The sequence below is a fragment of the Branchiostoma floridae genome, chromosome 2 (assembly GCF_000003815.2).
Source record: "Branchiostoma floridae strain S238N-H82 chromosome 2, Bfl_VNyyK, whole genome shotgun sequence".
Lineage (NCBI taxonomy): Eukaryota > Metazoa > Chordata > Leptocardii > Amphioxiformes > Branchiostomatidae > Branchiostoma > Branchiostoma floridae.
In genome coordinates, this window is record NC_049980.1 from 30583479 (window position 1) to 30610984 (window position 27506).

The following is a 27506-nucleotide window of genomic DNA, read 5'->3' on the forward strand; positions in this document are numbered from 1 at the left end:
ATCATCATCTGTACTAAACCATCTGTATTACGTAGTTGAATATAAAGCAGGAGGTGTTTGCATAGATCAGCTGTCCCGGTAAATTTCTAGCTGTACGGTATAGCCGTACAGTCAGTGGGGCCATGTGGTGCAAACGGCTTGATTAACAACCTTAGAGGTTCTTGGTTCAAACCCAGAGGTTCTGGGCTTGAATCCGTTGAGGTGCCACCGTTCTTGTGCCCTTGGGAAAGGCAGTTAACACGACTCTCCTCACTTCACTCAGGTTAGAATTAAGTACCTAGCCTCGGTTAGAGCCGTCCCTCGGAAAAGACATTAAACGGAGGTCCCGTGTTTGAGGAGAGCCACAGCTAAAGCACGTTAAAGAACACACAGCATTTATCGAAAAGAGTAGGGGTCCTTCCCGGTGTGAGTGGATCAAATAAATCTGTCCGGATATGCAGCTTGTGCTGTTCAGTACAAACCTGGTGTGTTACACATTAAGGCGGTTTACAGAAGTGTATGCAAAAGACAAACAAACAAACAAACCGCCGCGTCCTGGATCGTTCCCGTCGAACACCATTAGCCCCACACCTGTTCTATTTCGAAGACCTCCCGTCAAAAACGTGGCAAAATTGTTATACTGTACTATTGGCCTAATATAAAAATTTTGAAAAATGCACTAACATCAATTCTGTAATACCCCCACTAAAAAATCTAGTGCAAATTGCAAACCGATTTAAGGTCGGTTTGCACTAGATTTTTGGGTGGTGGTAGTTTAGAATTAATGTTAGTGCATTTTTCAAAATTTTATATTGGTCCAAAAGTATACAGTCCAAGCTGACCAGAGAACCCATGAAATTTGGTCAGTGTGGACAGCTGGTCACTTAGGATAAAAATCTTTATCCTTGTGTCAATTGGAAATGCGCATGTAAGGGGTCACCAAAAATGTTCATATTGGCTAGGTGAACCTTATGTAGAGTTGTTCACTCGTACACGTTGATTTGTATATCAGCGGCCAGGTGGTCCTTGTGTATATGTGATCACTAGCAGTACAGGTTTGACTGTACATCAATGGCCAGGTGGTCACTTGTGACGTTCTACTACTGGCCAGTTGGTCTTGATGTAGAGGTGGTTACCTATCAATGTATGTGCAATCACATCTCCACTCTGTTTACTCCATGGATCCACTGCTTGACGTTATTGTACAAAATATCCTTCGTCCCATTTTACAACCTCCCCTGGTTATCGTATTAGGTACAAACTCAGTCAGTGGTTCTGAAGCCCTGTGGAGACCATGGTATATTCGGCCCGCAGCACGGAGTGAGCAATTATCTCAATGCATATGTTCAATTATAACACCACCCTCTAGGGCTAATTGTATCACTAACCTCGTTATCAGTTTCCTTTTATCCAATGTGAGACATTTTGTGTCTTTTCAAAACCGCACAGCTGCATGCCCCGTGGGACACCCTTTTAATAAGAGAAAGCGCTTCAGTTCGTGAGCCAATTCCTTGTCTGTTAAGGCTAAAAAGGAGTATTTGAATAAAGAACAGCGTATGAATGAAAATGTTTACCTCCCTCATGACCTAAATGAAAAACGGCCTGCAGGCCGATTTTGACTTCTCGTGAATAAATAAGGGTTCAGACAAACCTTTTCTAGGATTCCGGCTTTGCAGACTTTCTAAGAACCAACGTTGAATATACTTTACTTTCCATGACTTTTACTTTCAACGTCAAAGTACGATTTACCAAGCTTCCTCATGTTCTTTTATCCCTTTGTATTACATACGCAGTAAACCCATGGTGAACATACCATGTTTGTATTGAAGAGTAAAAACTGCGTATCAGATTTATTTGATCCGCCCACATTTGGATGGAGCTAAACTCTTTCAACGTCCTCGCGAGGCGTGGATTTATTTCCTTGTATACATATTACTTCTTTAGCCAAAGCTGAGTACTAGTACTCATTTTCACCTGTGTCCTGGGAGGCAATCGGTGTTCAGTGCATTTCCCAACAGTTGAACCTGTCAGGGATTTGAACTCCGGGTAGTTGTTGACATTTTGGTACTCAAGAGCACTGGTACCGACTAACAACACAAGAACTGTCCTTATCTATACGTTTTTGTAAACAATATTCAAATACAATTCAATCTATACCTCCTCACCTCACCTCATCGGTCCCATAGCCTTACCGGCCATGGGGGCAGCAATGCCATCAACATAGGTTTTTCGTCGTTTGTCCCGACCATTGTTTCAAGTCACTAGTCCAAGTCCGTCGAGGACGTCCCCTACTAGGTCTACACGAATGGTTAAAAAAAATTGAAATTACTTCGAGACGTTTTGAGTGACATCCATCTCGCTTTTTCAGCGCCACTAAAATGGACTGGCAACAATTCAACAAAATTACACTCAAGAAGCGTTTATTTCATCTAACTAGAAAAAAAGAAATGATTGGACATGTCAAAGTTACTGACTCATGAAGATAGTTCAGTCACAATCGAAAGACTTGGAGGTAAAGTAGAAGCCTGCACAACGGATATCTGCACACTTCTGTTAATTGCACGGAGTCCCAAAGTGCCCCGTAGTGATGCGGTCTAGCTTCGCTTTGTTGCCTCATCCGGATAATTGCACAAAATGTGCTGGCAATGGGAAGTGCAATTAAACGGCTTCTACTCTACAATACCTCCAGGTTCTGAGCCGACAACCCTAACCACAATGCCGCACTGACATCAGGTGACGATTCCTGCACCTGCAAATCTGCAGGCGATTGCCGACGGATGAAATCAGCGCTTTGATGTAATATTTAATAGGTGACTTTATTGTTCAAATTGGGCCTTTCATGCGCCGCTGATGTCGACAAGCACAGCTCGATGCACCTGCCAGGTGGAATTAGCACCGTATTTAACGCTTTCGCCGATATTTGCTCAACTTGTGACTTGAATTCTAACTCGTACTTTGAAGAGGGTAAGGACTTTGGGTCAATGACAGGCCATTGGTGATGATGAAAGAGATGGATGAAGAAGACCGTACATAGACCTTAGCATCTGCATCAAGGCGTTTCTTGGAAGTGCTCCGAGCTGATACCAGCTGTTCTTAGTCTGTGACGTTCCATTGCTCGATGTCATTTTGAACACTATCAGATACTCCAACCGTGAACCATACGTTTTACTTAGTACTGAGCCTGTCTTGGTTTTAAAACAGGGAGATTCCTTTTTTCTTCCCCGAGCATCTATGTACAGTACAGTGCGCCTGGTACCCTTAAGCCCTCCAAACCGTTTCCGTTTGCCCGTGTAAGTGCATAATACCGTCTTTAACATCTGTTTCAACCATGCCTTGCTATAAAGCCGACGAAACGATAGACTGTTTGCGAATCTAAATCCACGGACAAATGACACGATGACTTGAGCAAACGTCGGGCTTCAACGTATGCAGAATGCATGAGTGTCGCATGATGAGTGTGGGAATCTTTTGTCACACAATCTTTATACCGTAACAATGGAGAAAAGACGTCGCAACAGTCTGGGGTGTCCATTAACAGGCTGTAAAGTAAACAGCACGGGTTTAGTGCACTTGCACGGAACCAGCTGATGCCACGGCAATGGTTGAAGTTCACGGATTACCCATGTCCTGCAGGCATCCCGCACAGCTGCGGGAGGACTGCACTTGGCAGTTGACACCTAGCTGCTGAAATGTCTGAAGACAGAACAAATTTCACAGGGCTGTTCACATAAGCTCGGCAAATTTCAATGTTTTTTAAAAGTTGTCACAGCTTTCCACACCTCTCTTGAGAAGGTCAAGAGTGTCTCTGTCTGCCTCCAACACCTCAAGAGGTTATTGGTAATCCTTCAACGTCTGACAACGTCTGACAAAAGACTACATCAATGAATGTTGTACATCCAGGTGATAATAAGATGCTCAAAGTTCTGCCTAGATTTGCATAAGATTTCTGTTGAACTACAGAAACTACAGTTACCAACGAATGTTAGCGGGTGCTGTCTGCCTTTAACATCTGACCGTTTTAGGTCGTTTTAGGCCGTTTTTGCTTCGGTAATTGTCATCTTGAGTTCTACAAACATTTTCTAAGGCTGATATTTTCGGACACATTTAGATTTTTTTGGCCGTTGTCCTATTTTCTTCTCAGTTGATTGGTTATCTGTTACACTGTTTCCAAGGATCAGTGCGGACGTTTTTAGGCAACTTAGATACGACTCAGAAGATCAGTCGGTAGATCAGACATCAAAGCGTTCAACCATGGTCGCAGCTGGCGACAAATGGAGGGCGATGCCCTGAAAATGGGAACCAGATCCCTACATTTATGTATATTTTTGTGAGAATGAGAAAAAGTATTCTTGCTTATGAAGGCACTTCGATTTTTTATCTCAAAGTTGCTCGGGTGATGCATTTTTTCATGAATCTATTTTTTCAGGTGATTATAACACTGCCCGCAAACTATCAGATGGTTGAAAAGTACAAAATGTAGGTTGATCCTGCAGTCCGTGGCCACATTACGTGACCCATCCACGCTTTCAGAATGTAATTAGCACGCACCAAATAGACTTAGTAGGGGATCTCACTATTAATATTAGTTACTTATATGAACAACAAAAACAGTTTCATTTCTGAATGAGATGGTGATTGATTTTCTTTATTTCTTTATTTCTTTATTTCTTTATTTGAATTTACCACATGCAAAAACAAGTGGAAGGGAGGACAAAACAGGTGTATCAACACCTTTACAAGTTGTCCTCCCAAACCTGAAATGATAATAGAAAACAATACGAAACCAAAATCAAACAATAAACATTAGACATCAAAAGTCAGTAGACATGAATATACAATTCGGTGACAATTATACACAGAATTGATTATATACAAAATTATCAAATATCATTATATACAGAGTAAAAAGCTAATTACAATACTAATGTAGCCTTAAAGCAGTGCAAGAGGCACACCCACAAGATGTGGACCAAGAGAACTTTATTTTATATATTTTAGGTACTAAATCTGAACTAAAAAACAGTTTTACTTCTGAATGAAAGGATGACAGTGGTAATAACAAAAGGTGCGATGCCTGGGCGAAGACCTTTCCTGGAAAAAAGCCATTTCTGTGGTCTCCCATTGAAACCTTTTAATGAATGTAATCTAGCATCACAATTCCAGTGTCAAACTGTGGCGTCAGACAATTTCCCCTAAAAGGCGTCTATTTTACTGCCACAATCACTAATAAATGAAACAGTCGCAGGAGAGAAGTTTACACTATAGTACTAAGCACTAGAAGGGCAAGCAATCTACTTTTTTTTATTGCAAATCACTTTTGATACTTTTGTCAAACATGCACGGTAAATTGTGTACTTTTTGTAACTTATGATTTTACATTATATGTGAATGGCTTTGATAAATAGTAATAAGATGTTTTTGCATGTGGGTGTGCCGTACGTCAGATCCCCCAGTGGGAGCCTAAAGCCTCAAATGGCAACGGGATAACGTAGAATCACAGGGTGGTAGCTCGTTACTTTGTTGCTTAAATGTGCTTCAAAACTAAAGCACCAGGCAGCTAGGTGGAAAACTAACCACCTATGCTATTCAGCTTATGTATCTGTATATAACAGTCATTTGGCGTAATACATGTACACCAGATTCGCAGATACGCGGCGCGGCAGCACCTGGTTACATTACACTGAAAGACCTGTCACACTTTTGTACAGCTGCAAGTTAGCTAGTAAGGAGGCCTCCATTGTATTTGGTGGAAATGGGCTTCCTTAACCGTTAGTTTGAGGAAGAAAAGGAATGATACACATGGTATGCAAAGTCAACCAAGTGTGGTCCCTGGGCATCTCAGGAATGATGTATCAATCTATGACACTCTTAAACACTATCATACCCAAATGGCAACATATATTTCTTCACATTGTAAGAAATAGCAACGTAAATGTTACATCAGCATGTTTGCGGTCAGTGACCTGACCCATTGGCAGACCGGAGCATATCTCGGTTGCTTGGTTTCAATTGATGAGACTTCTGTAAAGTTACTCTCATCAGAGGACAAATTGCTTTCCTGAATAATCTTTAATTATGAGCGAAGATCCTTTGTCCCTTTATTAAAAAGTACAGAATCTTACTTATAAGAACTAACCGAATGTGAACTGCCGCCATACGTTACGCGTACGAACTCGTCAATCGCATTAATCACCCTTTGATGGGTCCATGCAAATGACCCGTATACATCATTCCCTTATAAAATACCCCTATTTAGTAAACCCTGCACATTCAAACGCTTGTAAAGGTCAACCGCATACACCCGGGGATCGATCCACAGGGCCTATTTTCCGAGCCATTTGAACCGCCCTAAATGGGCAGTGAGGTTTCCCCGATCTCCAACATCAACGGGAGGCAAATCCCCGATTGCTTGTGGACCGGTAGAATAATGAATGAATGAAAGACCTTTATTGTACATTCATGCCTCGACGGGCTAGGTACAGGTCACTGATAACAGACATGACTGATAACAGACATAACAAACATATGCAAAAACAACAAGATACAATTAACTAGCTGAAGGTACTAAGCTAACAGGATGGTCGACATCTTCTCGCTTCTTTGTACAGGTGTAGATATAGGAACAGATAATGTTTGATATACAGGGTTTGTCTAGGCGCATCAAAAATAGAAATTTATCCGTTGCATTAAGGTGTTCAAAATATGGGAACTCTTTTCTTATATATTCATAAAGCACAATCCGTTCATTATGGTACAGTTTACAGTGTAAAATAAAATGCTGTTCATCTTCTACTTGTTGCAAATCACAAAATTGGCAGACTCTATGCTGCAGAGGGGTGCGGTTGTGCCTTCCAGTTTCGATATGTAACTTGTGGCAACTAATCCGGAGTTTAGTGACAGCCACTCTGTGTTGTATGTTTTTCACCATCAGATATTCTTCTTCTTTATAAATAGTCTTGAATAATCTATAGGTTCGTAATTTGTTACCGAAAGATTTGTCCCGGTTGTCATTGTGTATTTCAGCTTTAAATGTTTGAATATAAATATCCTTTAATCGTTGGCTGATGGCGTTGGTTATAGGTAATAGGTTTGTTCCTAGAGATATCTGAGATCTCCATATGTAGGCAAAACCGCATTCCTCCAGTATCTTACGAACGCCGGACGCCCAGCACTTGTTTCCATTTGCATCTAGTTGTAATTGACAAGATAGGGCGTCGGCTTGTAGACTGTCAGCTGGCACGTTTTGACGGATTCTTAGAAAGTGTTTGATAGCGTTCAGGGAGGCTTCCAGTTGAATGGGGTACCTCCCTAATTCCGCTCTTGTGGCAAGGTTAGATGCTGGTCTGGGGATATTTAGTGCTTGTTTGCAGAATTTAAGGTGAACAGATTCAATGGGACAGGTTTTAGGGCTTTTTAATGCGCCCCAGATTTCTGAGCCATAAAGTAGAATAGGTTTGACACATGCATCGAAAAGTTTGTTTCTAACTGGTAATGAGGCGGTGGCTTTATCTAAAGATTGTTTTATTCCGAATAAAGCCTTCAGACCTTTGCCACTCAGGTATTTGTTGTTAGCTTTAAACGTGCCAGCTGCACTCACAATAATACCGAGATAAGTATAACAAGTTACAATTTCTATTTCACGATTATCAAACAGGAGAGAACAGTTTTTAGGTAGACTGCCACCCTTTTTAAATACAATAATTTTTGTTTTCCTAAGATTTACTTTTAATTTCCAAAGTGCACAATAATTTTCCAGATTGTTCAAGGAATGCTGTAATCCCTGTTTGGACTCGGAAAAAATTACCAAGTCGTCAGCATACAACAAGCAAGGGACAGTTTTGTTATACATAAATGGAGGATTACAGGGAGCACCGTCAAATTGGGACACAATATCGCTAAGAAAAAGGTTAAATAATGTAGGGCTTAAATTACACCCTTGTCTCACACCACAATTAGTAACAAAAGTTTCAGTCAATCCATTTTTAGATTTAACGCAGTTTATAGTCTTTGAATACATGCCTTCTATTACTTTTAGAAATTTACCACCAATACCGAGCTTACTCAATTTAAACAAGAGGCCGTTTCTCCAAACAGAATCAAATGCTTTGCTAAAATCAATGAAGCAAGCGTAAAGTTGACGATTTTTATGTCATTGCATTTTGGGGAGAAGCGACAGGCTTTTAAGACCAACAAAGCAAGATCGCCGCCCTCTCCTTTCAAGGAACATGCGGCAAACGAGACAGACTGAGAGGCCAATTAGTGATCAAGAATGGTCTTTAGGCCGCACAAAGCACCATGAATGCAAAGTGTGTGGTCATTGTGGAAAAAAAAACGAAATTGCCATAGCGAGTGAGCAGACCATGATGTTTTCAGATTAGAAAATACATAAAACGCTCCAACAATTAATCCCTGTTTCCTGACGGCATAGCCATTCTTGCCATTGTGTAATACGATTAGACTCATCATCGATTTTGTTAAGCATATGTCGGAGGGAATTTCCGGTGAGCTGTTTCGGGAGTAATAGTCCTGTCGTGACAACTTGCGCGCCGTGTCTGTCTTGTGGCCGATGTCTTCTAACGGGAAGTGCGGATGTATGCACGACATTTGTCGACTTTGTCTCCAAAGTACAGTGTAGTACCTTCACCGATACAGGGCTATGCTTTCGGTAGCGTTTGTTTGTGTGTATGTGTGTCTATTTGTTTGTCTACAGCATAACTTTAGAAGGAGAAGATGGTTAGTGTTAGTATTTAGTATGTTGGTAGGTCTTGAAGTGATTAGAATTTGGCTCCCCCTATCGGCTTTGTGTAGTACTTGCGTGGAAATTCTGGTTTTTATATCTCGAGTTCAGGCCATGCAACGGTCGTAGGTTTTGAGTGGTAGATAGCCTTTTTGGACAGAGGTTAAGTGCTGTAGCCTTGGACCCCTGGCTTTTTGGAGCTGTAGGAGCCGGTTTGGTTTCAGACTTTGAAAGAAAATAAGTCAAGAAGACGTTAGCGAATAGTCATTATCTGGGTAATGTAGAAGGCTAAAGTGATGCTTGTTACGAAATGGCAGTCGAACTCTATCAGTTCCACAGGAACACAGCTGATACTAACAGTTCATGGTATAGCTGGCCATGGCGCACTGAACTGCAACCGACAGGTGCATTCAGCAATACTTGATTTCACAAATATCCCTCGTGATGGAAGATTTATTCCCAAACTGTAGTTCTATTGAATGTAATGCACTACATCTAATTTTATAAAGGCTCTCCGGGTTATCCGGGAACATACGGTAGTGGTTGCAGGAAGGTATCAGCCCCAGTTATGGCAGCGTCGGATACAGATAGATTTAAACGTTAATGCCTGGTAGGTAAAAATTAGAAGAAAACTTCGTAAGGCTATATATCTTTGAGTACATTCATTCAGAGAGAGGGAGCCGGATGTACACAATTAAGAGTCCCTCTATACCAGTTTACCCGAGGTCTATAACCAGACTGGGAAGCATAACGTTATAGATCTTAGAGTAGCCAGGAAATGGGTCTGTGTCTGACCGATACTCTGGCAACAAGAGTAGATGTACACCGCTTTCAATTGTCCTGACTCCTGTATACTTCACCACCTGGCTTACAAGATAGAGTATCGATTGTCGACGGTATTTCTGGACCATGAAACAAGGATGGCAGTCCGTATCGCATTGTTTGGTTAGCAGTCCTTCTGAATGGCACAGGAGGGGGACATGAAAGGATGTGGGTGAATATGAAATTTGAAAACTAAAGCAGCATAAACTTCATATGCCGGAGATATTACCTGTTGGAACAGTAGAAGACCAGAATCTGGTAGTGGTAGGATTTTGCAAGACCCCAACAAACTAAGTTTTTTGGTCGTTCCTTGCGTAAAATCCATCTTTGAATGGTCGTTTGCCATGATAAAGTGGTGTGGACTTGGCATCAGCCTATTGCAGATCTAGAGTTGCAAGCTGCGCGCCTTGGTCTTTCAAATCGTTACTGTATTAGGACCGCATCCGCCAGGTTGGATTTGATGATCTCGGCTCTCGGGCTTGCGAAGCTGCTTGATACAGAAACCCTAGAATAATTTTGCGATGTAGAGTTGAAATGATTTGGCGAACGCTTCTTGCGGAACTGCTGGATACATACAGAAACTCTAGAATGATAAAACTAAAATCATTGATTAATTGCAACCACATTCCATGTTGGTATTAAGTTGATGAATTTGATGATCCCTGCTCTCTCTCTCTCTCACTCTCTACCTGCCGCAATTTTGCGCTGTAGATTTGGCAAACGCCTCTCGCGAAACCCTAGAATAATGAAATTCGAGTAATTAATTAATTAATCAATCAATTAATTACGACCACATTCCACCGCAGCCATGTTGTCATGACGTTGATAAATGTGCTAATTCCCGCTCTCTGTGTCTGCCTGTACAGATAGGGAACCTGGAGGATCCGTACTTCTCACTACCTCTCACTAATGTGCTAATTCCCGCTCTCTGTGTCTGCCTGTACAGATAGGGAACCTGGAGGATCCGTACTTCTCACTAACTCTCACTAATGTGCTAATTCCCGCTCTCTCTGTGTCTGCCTGTACAGATAGGGAACCTGGAGGATCCGTACTTCTCACTAACTCTCACTAATGTGCTAATTCCCGCTCTCTGTGCCTGCCTGTACAGATAGGGAACCTGGAGGATCCGTACTTCTCACTACCTCTCACTAATGTGCTAATTCCCGCTCTCTGTGTCTGCCTGTACAGATAGGGAACCTGGAGGATCACTACCTCTCACTACCTCTCACTAATGTGCTAATTCCCGCTCTCTGTGTTGTCTGTACAGATAGGGAACCTGGAGGATCCGTACCTCTCACTACCTCTCACTAATGTGCTAATTCCCGCTCTCTGTGTCTGCCTGTACAGATAGGGAACCTGGAGGATCCGTACTTCTCACTACCTCTCACTAATGTGCTAATTCCCGCTCTCTGTGTCTGCCTGTGCAGATAGGGAACCTGGAGGATCCGTACCTCTCACTACCTCTCACTAATGTGCTAATTCCCGCTCTCTGTGTTGTCTGTACAGATAGGGAACCTGGAGGATCCGTACCTCTCACTACCTCTCACTAATGTGCTAATTCCCGCTCTCTGTGTCTGCCTGTACAGATAGGGAACCTGGAGGATCCGTACTTCTCACTACCTCTCACTAATGTGCTAATTCCCGCTCTCTGTGTCTGCCTGTACAGATAGGGAACCTGGAGGATCACTACCTCTTCAGACACAAAGACGTGCCTCACCGGTCCCGCAGAGGGGCGCATCAGCACACTAAGCGTCTGGGAGACGACGAAAGGGTGAGTCGGGGACACGATACATTTATAACAATATGTTAATTGCACATTATTGCCCATTAACAAGGACACTGTGTTCAGGTTCAACAAGATCGGGTAAAACAAGAAGTAAAAGCATTTACGAGAAAAAAACTAGAACAGGACAGAAAAACAGTAACTTTACTTCAACTTTAACTCTTTCTTCATGACCAAATCTTTCTTCAACTATAATCGAGAAGTAATCAAACCATACATTGAGCAGAAAAAAAAGACTGTATAGGCCATTAGTAAGGACGGACAAACAACGTAGACAGTATGCCATATGACTGCTCTAGTCTAAATATTAACTCTAACTTATTGGGTTTGATTTATTTTTGTGGGATTGTCACTTGTGGAAGACGAAGGATCTTAGTTTTGTCTGTGATGTTGAATTAAGAGTTATTCCCTTTTTGTAAACGCGGAGAGATCATGATGGATATCCATAGCCCTTGGAAAGAGTTTCTTTTTCGTGTTCGTAGAAGATACACTTTGAAATAAAATAATGCTGTTCGTCTGCCACCATGTTTGACGTGCAGTATTCACAGGTTCTTTCGCAGACAGGTAACTTCTTGTGCCGCCCCTTTTCTATTTAATGGGGGATAAGTCGGCGCTGAAATAGTGAAATGATCTGTGTCGTTTTAGACCTTTTCCCGTGCCGAGGGATGGGTTGTATAACAGCAAAGATCGCGCAGATCTATGACTTTTTTTTAGTTTACTGAATAGAAATTCCAAATGCGTAAACGCCTTACATACAGAATCATGCTGCGACATGACGAATGCAAAAAATATCAAGCTGCGATCTGTACCTCATGGATAGTACTTGTAGAGGATGATCAACAACTTATCCGTAAACACGAAAACTTCAAATACACACGTGCCAGGTAATCGTGGAATCAGAGATAGAATATGACGCATGACAGCCTACTTGAATATGTAAGCGCAGCGTGTGTTGAAGCCTTAAGTGTCATGCCACCTTTAATTGTACATAAATGTAGACAGCATACATGTAAGTAACATTGACGTTGGTAGCGGGGGAAATCATCACTGTGCTCTTCCAAATCGGGTTGACGTACGGGTGGGGGAAATGCTACGGCTTATGTACCTGATACTATCTAGCCACGTGGACGGTGAAAACACAAGTTACTGTTGAAACAATGTTCTGGAAAATATATGCTGTTTTCTAGTTGACGTCAGTCATGCGTTATTTGAATTTTCGACCATATCTTGCTTGATCAGAAATATTATACTGCTCATCCATCATTTAAAAGCATACTAAACAAAAATTGAAACCTATGGTAAAATGTTCCGCGAGACCTTGGAACAATCAAATAATGCATGATGGCACTGAGATAGGTGTAGCATTAAGTCACAAAACGTCGTACTGACTTCCGAAAGAGTCGCTAGGAAAAGAATCTGTTCCAGAAATATTTACCGGTTTAAACGTTTAGTTAATGCCCAGCAGGTATATTCTGCGGATGACATCAGCTCGCTCATTAATTTTCGCTTGATTTTTAAAAAGACCCCCACCCGATATGGTGAACATGACGAGAAAGTAAAAAAAATAGGAAAATCGTGCGGTAGTCTTCATTGTACCTGCAGAATTGACAATAGTGAGGTAGTAACATTGACACTAATGTGGTAGCCACATGGCTGTAGTTGTCAACTTGGTGAGTGATACTAGTCTACCACACTAGTGTCCCTTTCTGCACCTCTTGAATGCAGAAATAACAGACTTGTTGTTTCACAGATACAATGGGTGGCTCAGCAGGTCGGCCGAGCCCGGAGTAAAAGAGGGCCCATCCCCCAGGAACACCGCCAATCAGAAGACAACAAGCCCATGACCTTCCGCGACCCTTACTGGGAGAAACAGTGGTATCTGGTAGGTGATTCGGCTTTTGTTGTGCTTACTTAATTACTTACTTGGGCCCTTTGCCCCGGTCAGAGCATAGGCCACCGATGATAGTTCTCCACTATACACGTCTCTGGGTCTTCCTTCTCGGGTCGTGTCAGCTGTTACTGATGCTCTTCTCCTCAGTGTCCCTTCTCCAGCTGTTCTTGGGCCTTCTTCTCTTTCATTTGCCCTGTCAGTTCCAGGTTAGGGACTGCTGTGTGGTGCTCGATGGTGGATCTGACTTCTCTTCTTGTTGTACAATGACTATATTTCTATATAGCACATCTACAGTCAACTGAAAAGATGCATGTGTCATATCCCACGTTTCGTCAAAAACTGCTATTAAGAGCATTATCATATCACGAATGTCCAGTTGAATATTCTCTCAACTGTTTCTTAAGGAAGCCTTGAAAGAATCTTTTCTCAGGTTTTTATGTCTATCATATCATCCTCAACAAGAAATGTTCGTGTTTTTTTAACACAGCACGACACGAGAACTTCGACAAACCTGCCCAAACTAGACCTGCACGTACTTCCGGTCTGGAGAAAGGGCATCACGGGAAAAGGTATCGTCGTCGCCGTGTTGGACGACGGGATCGAAAAGGACCATCCAGACCTCGTGGACAACTATGTAAGTCTCAAAGAAAAAGGAATAGTAATTCCTTCGTGTTCCAGGGTTATCAACCCATGATTGAAGTGTTGTAAGACTTTTTGCCACTAAGTGCTATAGGAGCGCACTCACTAGATAGCATCAAACAACGCTTTTAGCTAGATGTGTAGAGGTTCGGTGTGATAAGTAGTAGAGTTTTTTGTGCGACTAGCTTGACACATGGCCACGTGAAAAACATTCTGCGTTTTAACGTTGCCTTTTTAGTATGATACGTTATGATGCATTGTTATGATATGTCATAATGTTGCAATGAAATTGTTTCTGTTGCAGGATCCCGATGCTAGCTTTGACTTCAACGACAACGATGCCGACCCGCAGCCGAGATACGAGGAAACGAACGAAAACAAGTGAGTACCTACTCACGGTTTTTGTCCATAGCATGTTGGTTAGATGGTTTGTTAAGCATCAGAACTATCGGCCTTTCATTCAACTTGTTGAGTGTGCAAAGTAGTGGTGGAAATTAACATTTAAGATTGACGTTGCGAATCAAAGAACATTATTCGTCGATGAAAATTAGACATCCAGGTAATAAGATACGCCAAAAAGTATTTACTAGTACTCAAGCAACTGGATATGATGTTGGAAATCATATCCAGATATAATTAGATATCCAGGTATATCTGGATTTGATTTCCAAAATCATATCTAGTTCCTTGAGTAACTTTTGGCGTAAAGAACATTATCATATAGCAAGACGACGTAGGCCAATCAGAAGAACCTTTATATCGGTTCGCTTCGATCACTCGGTAGCTTGAAAGCAAGTGACCAGGCAGTATGACACCATAATGCACCTCGGGACGGGTCATAAACCGTTACGTCCCGCCTGGTACGTCAAGCTACGTCAGCTGATACAAAACACACCGCCTAAGAGTTTACATGTAACAAGCATTTGCGTCAGAGTTCATTGTACTACAACATTATAATTAGTATTTCATACGGTCGGTGTCAGATGTATTCAGACTTGCTGGTTCCTCTGGAGACCTATTTAATGTATAAAAAATGCCTTATGTTGCTTACCAGCTAGGCCACTCTGATTTTAGTAATTGGCATTATCAAATACCGAGGGAGTAAACGAAAGAATCGTCACGGTGTTATAATTGTCGCATGTCAAACTTCAACCGTTCCAAGTCGTAACAAGATAAGATGAATCTTGGACAAAAGAAAGAAGCAAAAGGTCAAAGCTTACGTCATGAATGTTGCCTGGTAACAGCAGATAAAGGCAGTATCTCCATAGAGATTCATGCGGGGTGCTTTCAGGATCTGTATGGTATGTAGCAAACATCCCGAAAACACATGTCGGTGCTAGCTAAACGGAAAACTTATGTTTTCGTTAATAAGTAACAAAACATATAACATAACATGTCATAACATAGAAAAAGAAGTCGAAACCATACTTTCGACTCAGTTTATGACTCAGTCTTGTAAGTGCAGTCCTGTCCTAGCTATATATATATATATATGTTTTCATCACTTAAGACATCTTCATATTATGTAGTTTTATGATATCAACTATCTAATCATCATTATAAACGTTCCTTCTCGTAGGCACGGGACCCGTTGCGCGGGGGAGATCGCCATGGCAGCCAACAACTCTGAGTGCGGCGTGGGGATAGCTTTTAATGCAAGAATAGGAGGTAAGAAAATCCCAGGCCTGTTGTATACAAGAAGACGTGGGTGGATCTCATTTTCTGGTAACAAAGACGAAGTTTAAAACACAGAGAAACTACCGGGATTCTAAACACAGACTAATTTCGGCATGACCTGTTCTGTTTCTATATAAATTTCTCCCTCTAAATCCTTACTGCTTCTCAAGTGTCTGGCAGAAAAGTTGGACTTGATCATGCTAACCCATCGCAAAGCCGGGCAACAGCCAAAGGCTTTGTGTCTAGCTACTTGATTGAGCACCAGTAAGTCTCGGGTAGGCGTTGCGGGAGACTGAAACGTTTGAGAATCCTGGCGTTTACCATACAGGGATCGTTTCTCAACACCACCTGACATTAAAGTGATCTCATAAGTAACGTCCAGAAAGGTTTGCACTCGAAATCACTTTAAAACTGATACAGGATAAGCGACGTTGATTAGCAGGTGCGGGGGCGATGCAGTGGGAGCACAGTTCATCTCTGTTTGCCTTCAGTACGCCTAAAATGGGCATGTCTTCTTTGTCAAGTGTTCTTAAATGATTATCATTTAGGCCGTGAACAAGGCAATACCGCCAACTTTCTTTGATTCGTTTGTTGATTCGGTCGTTCCTTCAGCTCTTGTAGTGCCTAGTAGCACATATGGCAGCAAGGTTCCTTGCTGTTTCAGAGGCAGAAAATATTTTTACAGGGAGAGGTTGGCTGCTCGAGGCACCTCCGCGAATACGGGACCCCCATTTTACGCTTTTAAACATGAAGCGAGAAGAAGCGAACTTCTGTGTTAGACTTGATCTGTGATATTTTTGTATAAATGTTTTGTATTTGTTGTGACCTGTACTTAGCTCGGCTGGGCAAAAATGTACAACAAAGGTCTTCATTCATTTCCTATAATCTGTGAATTCTTGAAAGCCTGCGAACTTGCGAAGTATGAGACGTGATTATAGCTACACTCACCTCTACCCATATTGTCTTGTTGCGCCGGGTAGAAGAGAAAATGGGGCATATTTTAAAAAGGTTCCCCACCAAGCTCTGCCTGGAGAGTATTAGTATTATCCACACGTCGTAGGACGTCTCGTGTATCTCTTGCCACGTGGAGTTCGATCCGCCACGTGCGGCCTCTAGCCGTCACTCAAACCAAGTCTTCTTTTTACAAACCTTCGCCCTCATCAACAGCCACAAAACACATTTGAAAGATTTTGTATTATTAAAGTAGCACACCCACTACTTGCACGCCGACGCGACTCGTTATCGTTGTGAATAGATACACATGTCATGTCAAGGCTTGTCAGTCAGATAGAGCTAATTACGCCATGTGTGTTCTCGTTATCACCACAGCCAGGTGTTGAACGAACCGCCATGAGGTAAAAATGAAAAGTAAACCTCACCGCTTCAATGTGCGGAGCAAGTATGGAACAAATTTTCGCACTTGTTACCTACGTTTGTCGGAAGTCTATAGAGCTACGGGGGAAAAAGGACACACACCAACACAAACAAACAAACACACGCGCAGAGAACAATTATCCCCGTAGTAAGAAACTTTTACTCATTGATTATTCCGTGTTATACAGGTGTGCGAATGCTGGACGGAGTGGTGACTGACGCTGTGGAGGCTAACTCCATCGGCTTCAACATCCAGCACGTGGACATCTACAGCGCCTCGTGGGGACCCAACGACGACGGCAAGACCGTGGAGGGGCCGGAGAAACTGGCTCGGGCTGCCTTCGAGAAGGGAGTCAGGGAGGTCAGGACCAAGTTTACGTTTTATTCCATTCGAATGCATTTTTTAGGGTAGAGATGGCGATCAGATGTTGACAAAATCTGATTGGGATCTCTACCAGTAGAATCGCCGATTGTCTTGACAGATATCATGAACCGATCTCGATATACGTAGACTCCAATCGTGATCCCTACCTTTTTTTTTGGGGGGGGGGGGGGTCAAAATGGCTCGGGCCGCTTTCGAGAAGGGAGACAGGGAGATCAGGACTACGTTTATGTTTTATTCGATTCGAATCGATGTTTTAGGGTAGAGACTGGGATCTCAACTGGTAGAATAGCCAACTGTATTGGCAGATCTCATGATCCTGATTTTGATCGATGGAGGGGCCCAAGAAACTGGCTCGGGAGTTCAGCACCAAATTGGCATTTTATTGGATTTAAATACATGTTTTAGGGTAGAGATTGTGATCTGGCAGAACCGAATATTTCCCTGGTAGAGATGGCGATCAGATGTCGATAGAATCTGATTGGGATCTCTACTGGAATAATCACCTATTGTATTACCTATTGGCAGAGATCCTGATCCTGATCTCAGTCGACAGAGACTCTAATTTACCAGTAGAATCGTCGATTCTGCCAGGGTCCGATCACGATCTCTACAGCTAGTAACGCAACGTTATGTTTCTGAAAAGTGTCTGTTGTTGAGACATTGTCTTATACTAATATCTTTATCTAAGCGATCAATAGTTTGAGTTACTTAACAACAATACAACCAACAAAGACCGACTTTTAATAGTTACAGTAGGTTTTGAATGTACTGGGCGTCCCAGTCTTGCTTTTGGCTGCAAAGAGTATAATGGTTACCACCTCATTACGTTTAGCAACGGACGGTAATAAAGAAAGTGGATAAGCTTCTGAATACCGTGGTAGAAAGGCGCAGACAGTCCTTAACAAAAGGGCTGTGTGTGTGATTGCGTCTGAGACGAAGTACGCTAGCGTAAGATTGGTCATTACGCCACAATTAAAGCCTAGTTGTCAAAAACACAAAAGACGAACAGGTGCCTCCATTGTAAAACTACTGAAAGGTAAAAACCTATGAGAAAAAAATCTATAGGACCAAAGAGTAACGTTCTGAGAACGATGCATCTAGCCAGGTGACAGCTGCAAGCTTATTCTGGCTTGACTGCCAAGATGGTAAGATTTTAAAGATTTTAGTTACAGATAAATCATTTCATAGGATGCTTTGGATTCTTTATAGTACATTAGCTGACATACAATCATAGAACAATTAACCTTCAAACATGCTGCACCTTGAACGGTATTCTGGATTATCACAATTCAAAAACCACTCTGCAATGGAAATAAAGTTTGGAGGCAATGTGCCGTGCATAAAGTATAAGTTTCTAAAACATACTTTTGACCGATTCAATCGTCACAAATAAACATAAAGAAGACATACAACAACAATGATCACTTATTCATACCCAATATGAATCAATCCATCTATACATATTTAACAGGGACGTTGGTGGTAAGGAGTCCATCTTTGCCTAGACGCCCGGCACCCGTGACTGTGACAACTGGTATCTGAGCGTATCACGAATTAACAAAGGTTCAAAGAAGCACATTGAAATGCAATATAAATACCTAAATCCATACATGTTTACCAGGGCCGTGGCGGGAAGGGGTCTATCTTTGCCTGGGCGTCCAGCAGCTGCGACTGGGACAACTGGTATCTGAGCCTTTCATGAATAAACAAAGGCATTTAAACTAGCTGGGACATTTTGTTCCCTGGGAACAACCGTAACCATAAACCAGACTGAGTGAAGTTGCTCCCTGCCATGATTTTGACTCGTTAATTGACCCTACAGACCATATAAACTAACTAAAACTCGTGTGGGGAGCCCACCCATGGCTGCAGCCAGAAACAATGGCAATATAAATATGTCAATCAATACATATTTACCAGGGACGTGGTGGAAAGGGGTCCATCTTTGCCTGGGCGTCCGGTAACGGCGGCAGTAACGGCGACAACTGCGACTGTGACGGGTACACCAGCTCTATCTACACGGTGTCCATCAGCAGCGCGTCCCAGCAGGGCCGGTCTCCATGGTACGGCGAGAAGTGCGCCTCCACCCTGGCCACCGCCTACAGCAGCGGGGAGTACAAGGACCAGAAAATAGTAAGTGTGAAGCTATGTTCGGAGAATATTAAATCGGGCTGCAGGCTGCTCCAGGGCCACTACCAACATAGTTTAGATACTTGCATGGTCTACAGCAGCGACCAGAAAATAGCAAGCCTCTATACCCTGCATGTCCACAGCCTATAGCAGCAGGGAGTACAAGGACCAGAAAATAGCAAGTGTGATGCTATGTTCGGGGAATATCAATCGGGCTGTAGGCTGCTCAAACTGGCCAGCAGGCTGCTCCACTACCTGTACCAACATAGCTTAGATACTTGCATAGTCTACAGCAGCGGGGATTACAAGGACCAGAAAATAGTAAGGCTGCTCCACTTACAACATAGCGTTAGTTTGGACACATAGCCGACTTTGGCCTCATGACCTTCTCCAGACCATGGTTGTGAGTTAAGCCCCGTCACACATAGCCGACCATGATTAGAAGTTAGTTGCCAAAGCCATCTGTGTTGGGGGTTGCCTATATCTAGCCCACTATACATTTTGAAGACAAATTGAAGTCAACTGCAAACTGGACATGTACGTCACATGCACGTAAGGAAGTAAAACTTTACTGCTTGTGAAAAAGAAAACTCCGACATCCTGCGTACACTTTCCCTTCCAACAAGTGCCATCCTCGTGCCCACATTTACACGTACTTGCATTTTTATATCATATGTGATGTTTTATCATATCTAATTTATCGTGTATGTTTTCCTGCGCACAGAGCAGCACAGACCTGCATCACGAGTGTACGGACAGCCACACGGGAACATCGGCCGCGGCACCACTGGCTGCTGGGGTGCTGGCACTGGCTCTAGAGGCAAAGTAAGACCTTTATACAATTAACGTCTTACCACATATCATACACCGATGAAGGTTAGACATCCGGGTTAACAGTATCTACATACAATTAAACCTCTACACCTAGATAAGACTCTGATAACGTTTTTTTTCAAGTTACAGTTAATCTTTGTGCCATTTTATGCTAGTGACATTGAAGAAGAGAAAACCTCCGGAAGTGTTCTTCGAATCATATTCAGTTGTAGTGTTTTAACAAACATCTTACTAAATGTAAAATTTATTTCGTATTTGAGCCATTTGATAACCCTCTGCACTAATACCTACTGGAAAAAAACGTCATGCTTCGCCTCAAATAAAGATGACCAAAGAAGTTGAAGTGGCTACTAGCAATGCAGAAAAAAGGGCCATTTAACGGAGAAAAGCAACAGAAGAAGACGGATACCCTAGAAATTAGAAAATGAAAAATAGAATCTAAACTCCTGGTGTTGTTTCTAGCCCGGACCTGACCTGGAGAGACGTCCAGCACCTGATCGTGTGGACCTCAGAGTACGACCCCCTCTCCAGCAACCCCGGCTGGTTCCAGAACGGCGCCGGCCTGTGGGTCAACTCCCGGTTCGGCTTCGGGCTGCTGAACGCCGAGGCGATGGTGGACATGGCGCAGACGTGGAAGACTGTACCAGAGAAGAACACGTGTGAAGTCAGGATTGAGAACTTCCAGCCGAGGTAAGAAACTACTTTCGTTAAGGTGGTAACGATCATTTGCAACGGTAATTGGATATAAAAAGAAATATACACATTTTGGTTAAAAAAATGAAATCGCTTATGAACAAAACATGAGACGCCTCTATAACCATATCGAGACTTGTTTGGCAGGAACTAAATGGATGGAAAATTATGCGCATTTAGACGAAATCTGAGCAATTTTCCTAGCCCCTGCTTCTTTATAATGTATGTAAGGTTCGATAGTGTATTGATGACTTAGTTATCAACGTTGATGAGTCGGTTATCAATGAAGTCATTTTGTTTCTTGATAACTTGGTTACAACGATGATTATCACTAAAGTCAGTTTGATTCTTGCCGAAAAGGGACCTGGGAAACGGGGAGGAGATCACCATAGAGATGGAGACTGATGGTTGCCATGGCAACAACCACGTGGAGGCTCTGGAGCACGTGCAGGTCAAAACGACGATCGACTACACCCGCCGGGGGGACCTGAGGATAGTGCTGACGTCACCGTCAGGTGAGAACAAGACATATTCTATGGTAAACATTCCAACGCCTGGGTGATAAACAGTGTATCTAAAATGAACACATTATTTACCTGTCCTTGGTGCTGAAACAATGAATGATTGAATGAATAATTTTCATTGGCACGTTGACCAGTGCCCACACGGGTTAGATGCAGTTGTTATACCGATATATATATATAAAAAGAAAGTTGAAATATAAAAAGTTGTAGTTTTCCCATTGAACGATGGGGGAACAAAACAGCTAAGGCTATGCTAATCATCTAATATACATTATTTGTCCCACTACTTCGGACTCCTGAAGAAGGTGACAGTGGTCGTTGAAAATTTGATCCGTATATATCTTTGTGTTAGACGAAGGTTTAGCATGATAACTACAAACACAGATGGGTTTCCATAATGATTTCCCTTGTTTGTTTCAGGAACCAGCACCACCCTCCTGGACACCCGCCGTCAGGACAAGTCTCAGATGGGTTTCCAGGACTGGCCCTTCATGTCCACTCACAACTGGGGAGAGAAGCCGCAGGGCAAGTGGACACTCACTATAGAGGACAAGGTCAGTGGAAGGGAAAATCAGAATGTAATCTCGAACATCATCAAATTGAAGAGCTTATCATCATGACACAGCCAGATCAAAACATACATACATAAAGTTGATTTTTACCGTACTGTATATACAGATTTACTGTAACGGGGAAATTTCCCTACCTCTCGTCTTAGACAAATACGATGGACAATGGACCATGGTTAAACGTCTCATCTTAAGCAAAAAGGTCTACGACTTTTGCAGTACCAGATGAAAACCGGGTGAGGGACAAAGGCAAAGATTTTAGCTCTTGGTCCAGAGACAAGATGAATAATCACGGGACAACTCACAGATTACTAGAAATTGTTGTTTTGCCGATACGTTGTTACATCTGTTTTGTTTTCCTGTTGACCAATAGTCTGACCACGCGGAAAACAACGGTGTTGTGAAGGATGTTGTGCTGATTCTGCACGGAACCCCGGAACAGCCGGCCTACCAGTCCGGAGGGAGGGTGTACACTGACTACAACCGCGTGCAGGACGACAGAAATGTGGAAATAGTAAGGAACATGCTGTCTTTCCTTACATTATGGTAGATGCCACTTCTCTAGAGCAGTTCAAAGCTGGGGTGGCCAAAATCCCAGCTCATCCCAGCTGTAAGATTAATAGCAATCTCTATCATGTCAATATCTTATAGCACTCAAACTTTTTATATATATTTTTTTGTTGTTTTCATGCACCATTTTCGTTTTGCTTCAACCACCACCGGCCAAGCTAGGGTAAAAATCTTACTGAGTATTATTAGTGTACCTCGCGAGATGTGGATATTCTCTAACGTGTGCAATGATCAAATTCACCTCATATTCGATTGGTCGTGAGTTCGATCCCTGGCCGAGTCATACCAAACACTTTCATACAATGCTGCTTTCTCCGCTGCATTCAGCATTGGGGAAGTGTATGGTAGTTTAACACACCGCTATCAGTGGACTAGCCCCTTGCTGCGCTGGTTGTACAAGGTCGTGTGGACTAAGAGTAAAGTATAGGAGATGAGCTCCACTCTATATACTACCTGGGGCGGGTATATTGTAGGACTCTGACTACTAAATAGTCTATATACCGTATGTCAAGGTTTCTTGATGACCTATAAAGCATGATTATGTTGCAAATGTTGAATGTTGGGACTGAACAAGCAACCGTGTGAGCAACTCTATCACTTTGATGAAACCTTCGTAAGTTCAGTCTGACACTCAACTATCATACGTATTCTAAGAAATAACCTTTGAAACGTTTATTATGGTTTGCCAAGGCAACTCAATACCTACAACTGGATAATATACGGAAATTACTTCAGGACGTTTCCAGTGACATCATTCACTCTTCTTCCGTGTCACTAGAATAAACTGAGGGCAGAACAAATCCATAGTAGCACATCTAACTTCAAAAACCAATTGAGCATGACAAACTCACTAACTCGTACGGATCGTACGGATGCAATTCATGCACGCAGAGGGTCCAACGTCGTCGCAAAACGCCTGTTGTCGTTGTGCGACGACGTTGGACCCTATGCGTAGGAGAAGGAAGGGTGTAAGTGTATGTTAATCATGTTTGGATAGTTGCTATGGTAAGACAATACCATAAGAACTGTTATGTCCGTGTTGCAAAGCGTGGTCCCATGTGCTGTAGGATACCACATGAATAATCCGTGCCTCTTTCTCTCCCCAGTCGGCCGCTAAATCCGCCCCAGCCCCCGCTGCGGATGCCGCCCCCGCCCGGGAGTCAGAGGACTGGATCCCCGGCTCTGGTCCCTTCGGCTCTGCTGGGAGCGTGGTGAGCCCTTAATCATAAGTATGCCCTAAGGAAAAATGTAGCGACCCATTGACAAGGACGAACAATAACACTGTTTTGTAGTAGTTTACTGGTGTTGATACCTGTTAGTGGTGAAGTTCAATAGTGAAGTTTCTTATTTCAAAGGCAAAAGCGACCAATTAAGTATCAACAAGCCTGAACTATACGTTATACTTATAGTGTTTTGTTTTTACTTGAGAAGGATTTAGAATGGGTGCAGTTTCCTATAAATGATGCATTTGCACATTGGGTATATTTCACATTTCATCAAATGAGCAAACGCAGCCGCAACATTGAATCTGATAACTGTAAATATGCCCTATGGACAAGCCCATACAATAACGTTATAATGTTGTGTTTTACTGGTTTTGATACAAAAGCGCAGTTTCTCCCAAATGATTGTAACAGTTACACACTCGGCACATTTCAAGTTTCATCTTATAAACAATTGTCGAAATATGGAATATGATATCGTAATAAACTAAACAGATGCCCAACTAGTCCAGGAGGAGATTCTCAGAAGGGGCCTAGAAATAAGGTTTCGTAGCCCACCCTTTACATAATTAGTCCACTATCATAGAATGATAACACGATGTCTCCCGATCATTTTAAGGTATGTTGTTCTAAGGTTCAGTGGGACATCATGGTCCTAAGCTCTTAATGGAAATTTGTGCAAATTATGTGATTACTCCCGAAATAAAAAAATAAATCAACATAACTTGATAACTACATGTGCAGATAATTTGCATGGATAAAGAGCCACAGAACCATGATGTTCCACCTGGACCATAGAACAATATACCTTAAAATAGTCAGAGGGACATCACGCTATCATTCTATGATAGTGGACTGATTATGGGCTACGAAACGATATTTTTTCAGGCATCTCATAATGGACTATAGGGACAAGTTCATCGATTTCTAATGCAATGAAGCTAAAGAATAACGTTAAAGCACCCTCCCAGTTTCTCAGAAACGATTGTAGCATCCACACATTGGATACGCTTCAAGATTGGATGCGCATTCTATATCTCATTAGAAAATGCTTCCGGGACATGAAATACAATGACGGCATTGGAGGCTTAATGTTTAAGTCGGCAGTGTTTTAAGCCAGCTTTAGTTCACAAGCAGCCACATCTTAAGTGCCAGGTGGGCCTAATGGGATAGCCTTGAAGTAGGATAGCATAGATCAGCCACCTGTTCCAATGACAACCACATGCCGAGTTTTTACCAGATGTAACCTGGCCGCTCAATAAAGCCACTTTCCTATTAAAATCTCAGAATCCACAAATTGTAGAAATAGTGGGGCTTTTTGTCTTTCCCTGCTTCCAAAAATGAAGTAAAACCCAACCCGCTTAGAAATAGTATATATAACACTAGGATTCGAGTAGCCTCTTCTACAATAAATATATATCACTGTTCGTTGTTACATATATGTCTCCTCTGCTTCCACCATGCACTTGCAATTAGCCTCACGGCATGCACTTGCAAAAACAACTTTCTCAATAAAGATGATGTATACGTATTTCAGGTAATCGCAGAGACTCCAGAAAAAGAGACGGAGTTCTTGGTGAACTGGAAGGACGGAATGAATCGCTACGAGCCTGACTTCAACCCCGTCAACTCGGGCCCGTTCGAACCCGCCGCTGATGCCGGATCAGACGTATACATGGATGCCGAAGACCTTCGTCCTTGGGAAGCTTTCAAGGTATGTAAAGTGAAAACGAAAAGTCTTAGTTGGTGTTCGGTTATGACAGACGCAACTGCATTTATAACGAAATGATTGCTAATGTATTTTTCTAGGTAAGATAAGCTTTATTTGCACCCGGCAGTTGAAATTTTCAAATTGACTGTCTTCGAAAGAGTTTCTAGTCAGGTAGTAATGAAACTAATTTTCTGGACCGTTGAGAACTACATGCCAGTAGTGGCGGCTACAGTTTCTCATAGTCTAAAACCATAGACTAAAACAGTGATCAATTCAAGCTGTAGCATTCTCATCTCTGGCTGATATCGAAAAATGCACTTTTTTTTACGAAGGAAACAATTGCAAAAAAAAAGCACTTTTTACGTTGGTTTCACAACGCAGTAAGCCTAGTCAAGTTTTATTCCAAAATAATCCAAACGCGTGAAGTTGCCATAGTGACAAATGTACTACCAGATGGACAACAGGTGTGTGAGACTTAGCGCCGACCCTATATGTTAATCTCAGCGCTAGCAGTAGCAGTAAGACCGCCATGCATGGGCCAGCTAAGTACGGGCCTTATTGCGAAGAATGAGCTGTTTTGCATTATTACCCACATCTACGGAAGTAGCTTACGTTGTATTAGCTCCGCAACGGGATTTTTGGATGTGGCCTTTAAGTAGATATCAAGTATTGTAAACCATCATAATACTCTCCATGAAGGAATGGCTTTTTTCTAACACATCAGCTTTTATGATAAATCTGATCTTAGCGGCAGTTTCAAAGGAAAGTATTAAACATACATTAATGCAAGCCAAGTATGGCTTTAATTTTTTTTCTTACCATCAGAAAAGTTATCATTTAAGCACTGTACAGATGATCTCTATACTTCATCGACTAGTATATATGTTTACCACATACGACGGACTGCTGTGTGATGCTGTTACTGTGTGTATGGGGAATACTGATATGTTACCCTGAAATTTCAAACGATTATTGCACTATTAGGGCTCTTAATGACAAGACATTCAAGGCACAGCCGTGCTTAATGTTATAAAAAGATTTGCATAATCCACGGCGATGTCCCTGGCATAAATCCAGCTAATACTTAAAGAAATTGAATTTTTCTTCGCAGTCACTTGTTCCCTACCAGGGCTTGCTTTGAGTGTTTTTTTTAATTCTTTGCAGTACCTGCATCGGCAAATGAAATCACCGAGCAGCCCACGTCACCCAGCGCATGCGTACAACAAGCCATCGTCACAGTACATCCGGGACCCGTGGGTATCCCAGAATGCCCTGGACAAAGAGGCGAACCTGGTGAAATACTACCTACAGCTGCTGGGCTATGAACCATGAAAAAAAACGTGAAAGAAAATAAAACGGAACGCCAGAAACTGGAACGAAATACAAACTGGTCTTAGAGAATAAAATTGTAGAAATCATGTATGGTTACCGTCTGATAGTATGCATATGATCATGATAAGTGATTTTTTCATCAGATTTCCTATCTGTGTGAGATTACCAAGAGTCCATGTCGACAGACGAGCTTTATTTTTGATGATTTAGAGCTAGCAGGAGTTACTGCACTCCGCAACCACAGTGGGAACAAACGACAAACAGATAAGAAAGTAAATAAGACTGTTGACTAATGACGATCTTCTTTCTCATTGACCGAAAGATATCAGAATGAAATGTGGGTGATACAGTTACACCGTAAAACGACCTAAACCAGATATCCTCGCATTGTCCTGCTATTTATCTAATAATCAATAGACACAAGACCTGTTGTCTTGACCTTGATTTACCCATCCTGTTATATGAAAAGTGAAGAGAAATAGGAAAAGAGTGGGCGACAATCTCTCTAAAGCAGCACAAAAGTAATTTTGCCTCAATCTTATATCACCAGAACAGCTCTTAATACGTGCTCCTTTGCACATTTAATTTCATCTGAACGGTCTGAAACAGTTTGTAAAGTTGAAGCAATAGGCA

General features: G+C 42.2%; 1 protein-coding gene across 1 annotated transcript in view; it reads left to right on the forward strand.

Annotated features, from left to right (window-relative positions):
• Positions 1-26959, forward strand: part of LOC118409753 (neuroendocrine convertase 1-like) — a 34442-nt gene extending 7483 nt beyond the window's left edge. Inside the window, exons 2-16 of the mRNA XM_035811037.1 lie at positions 11205-11309; positions 13072-13203; positions 13700-13846; positions 14156-14232; positions 15431-15519; positions 17091-17263; positions 19208-19420; positions 20142-20242; positions 20714-20941; positions 21305-21459; positions 21889-22022; positions 22411-22551; positions 23714-23818; positions 25368-25544; positions 26706-26959. Of these exons, the coding sequence (XP_035666930.1) occupies positions 11205-11309; positions 13072-13203; positions 13700-13846; positions 14156-14232; positions 15431-15519; positions 17091-17263; positions 19208-19420; positions 20142-20242; positions 20714-20941; positions 21305-21459; positions 21889-22022; positions 22411-22551; positions 23714-23818; positions 25368-25544; positions 26706-26873 (2145 nt within the window). The 3' untranslated portion in view covers positions 26874-26959. The remainder of the gene's footprint in view (positions 1-11204; positions 11310-13071; positions 13204-13699; positions 13847-14155; positions 14233-15430; positions 15520-17090; positions 17264-19207; positions 19421-20141; positions 20243-20713; positions 20942-21304; positions 21460-21888; positions 22023-22410; positions 22552-23713; positions 23819-25367; positions 25545-26705) is intronic.
• The last annotated feature ends 547 nt before the right edge of the window (positions 26960-27506 follow it).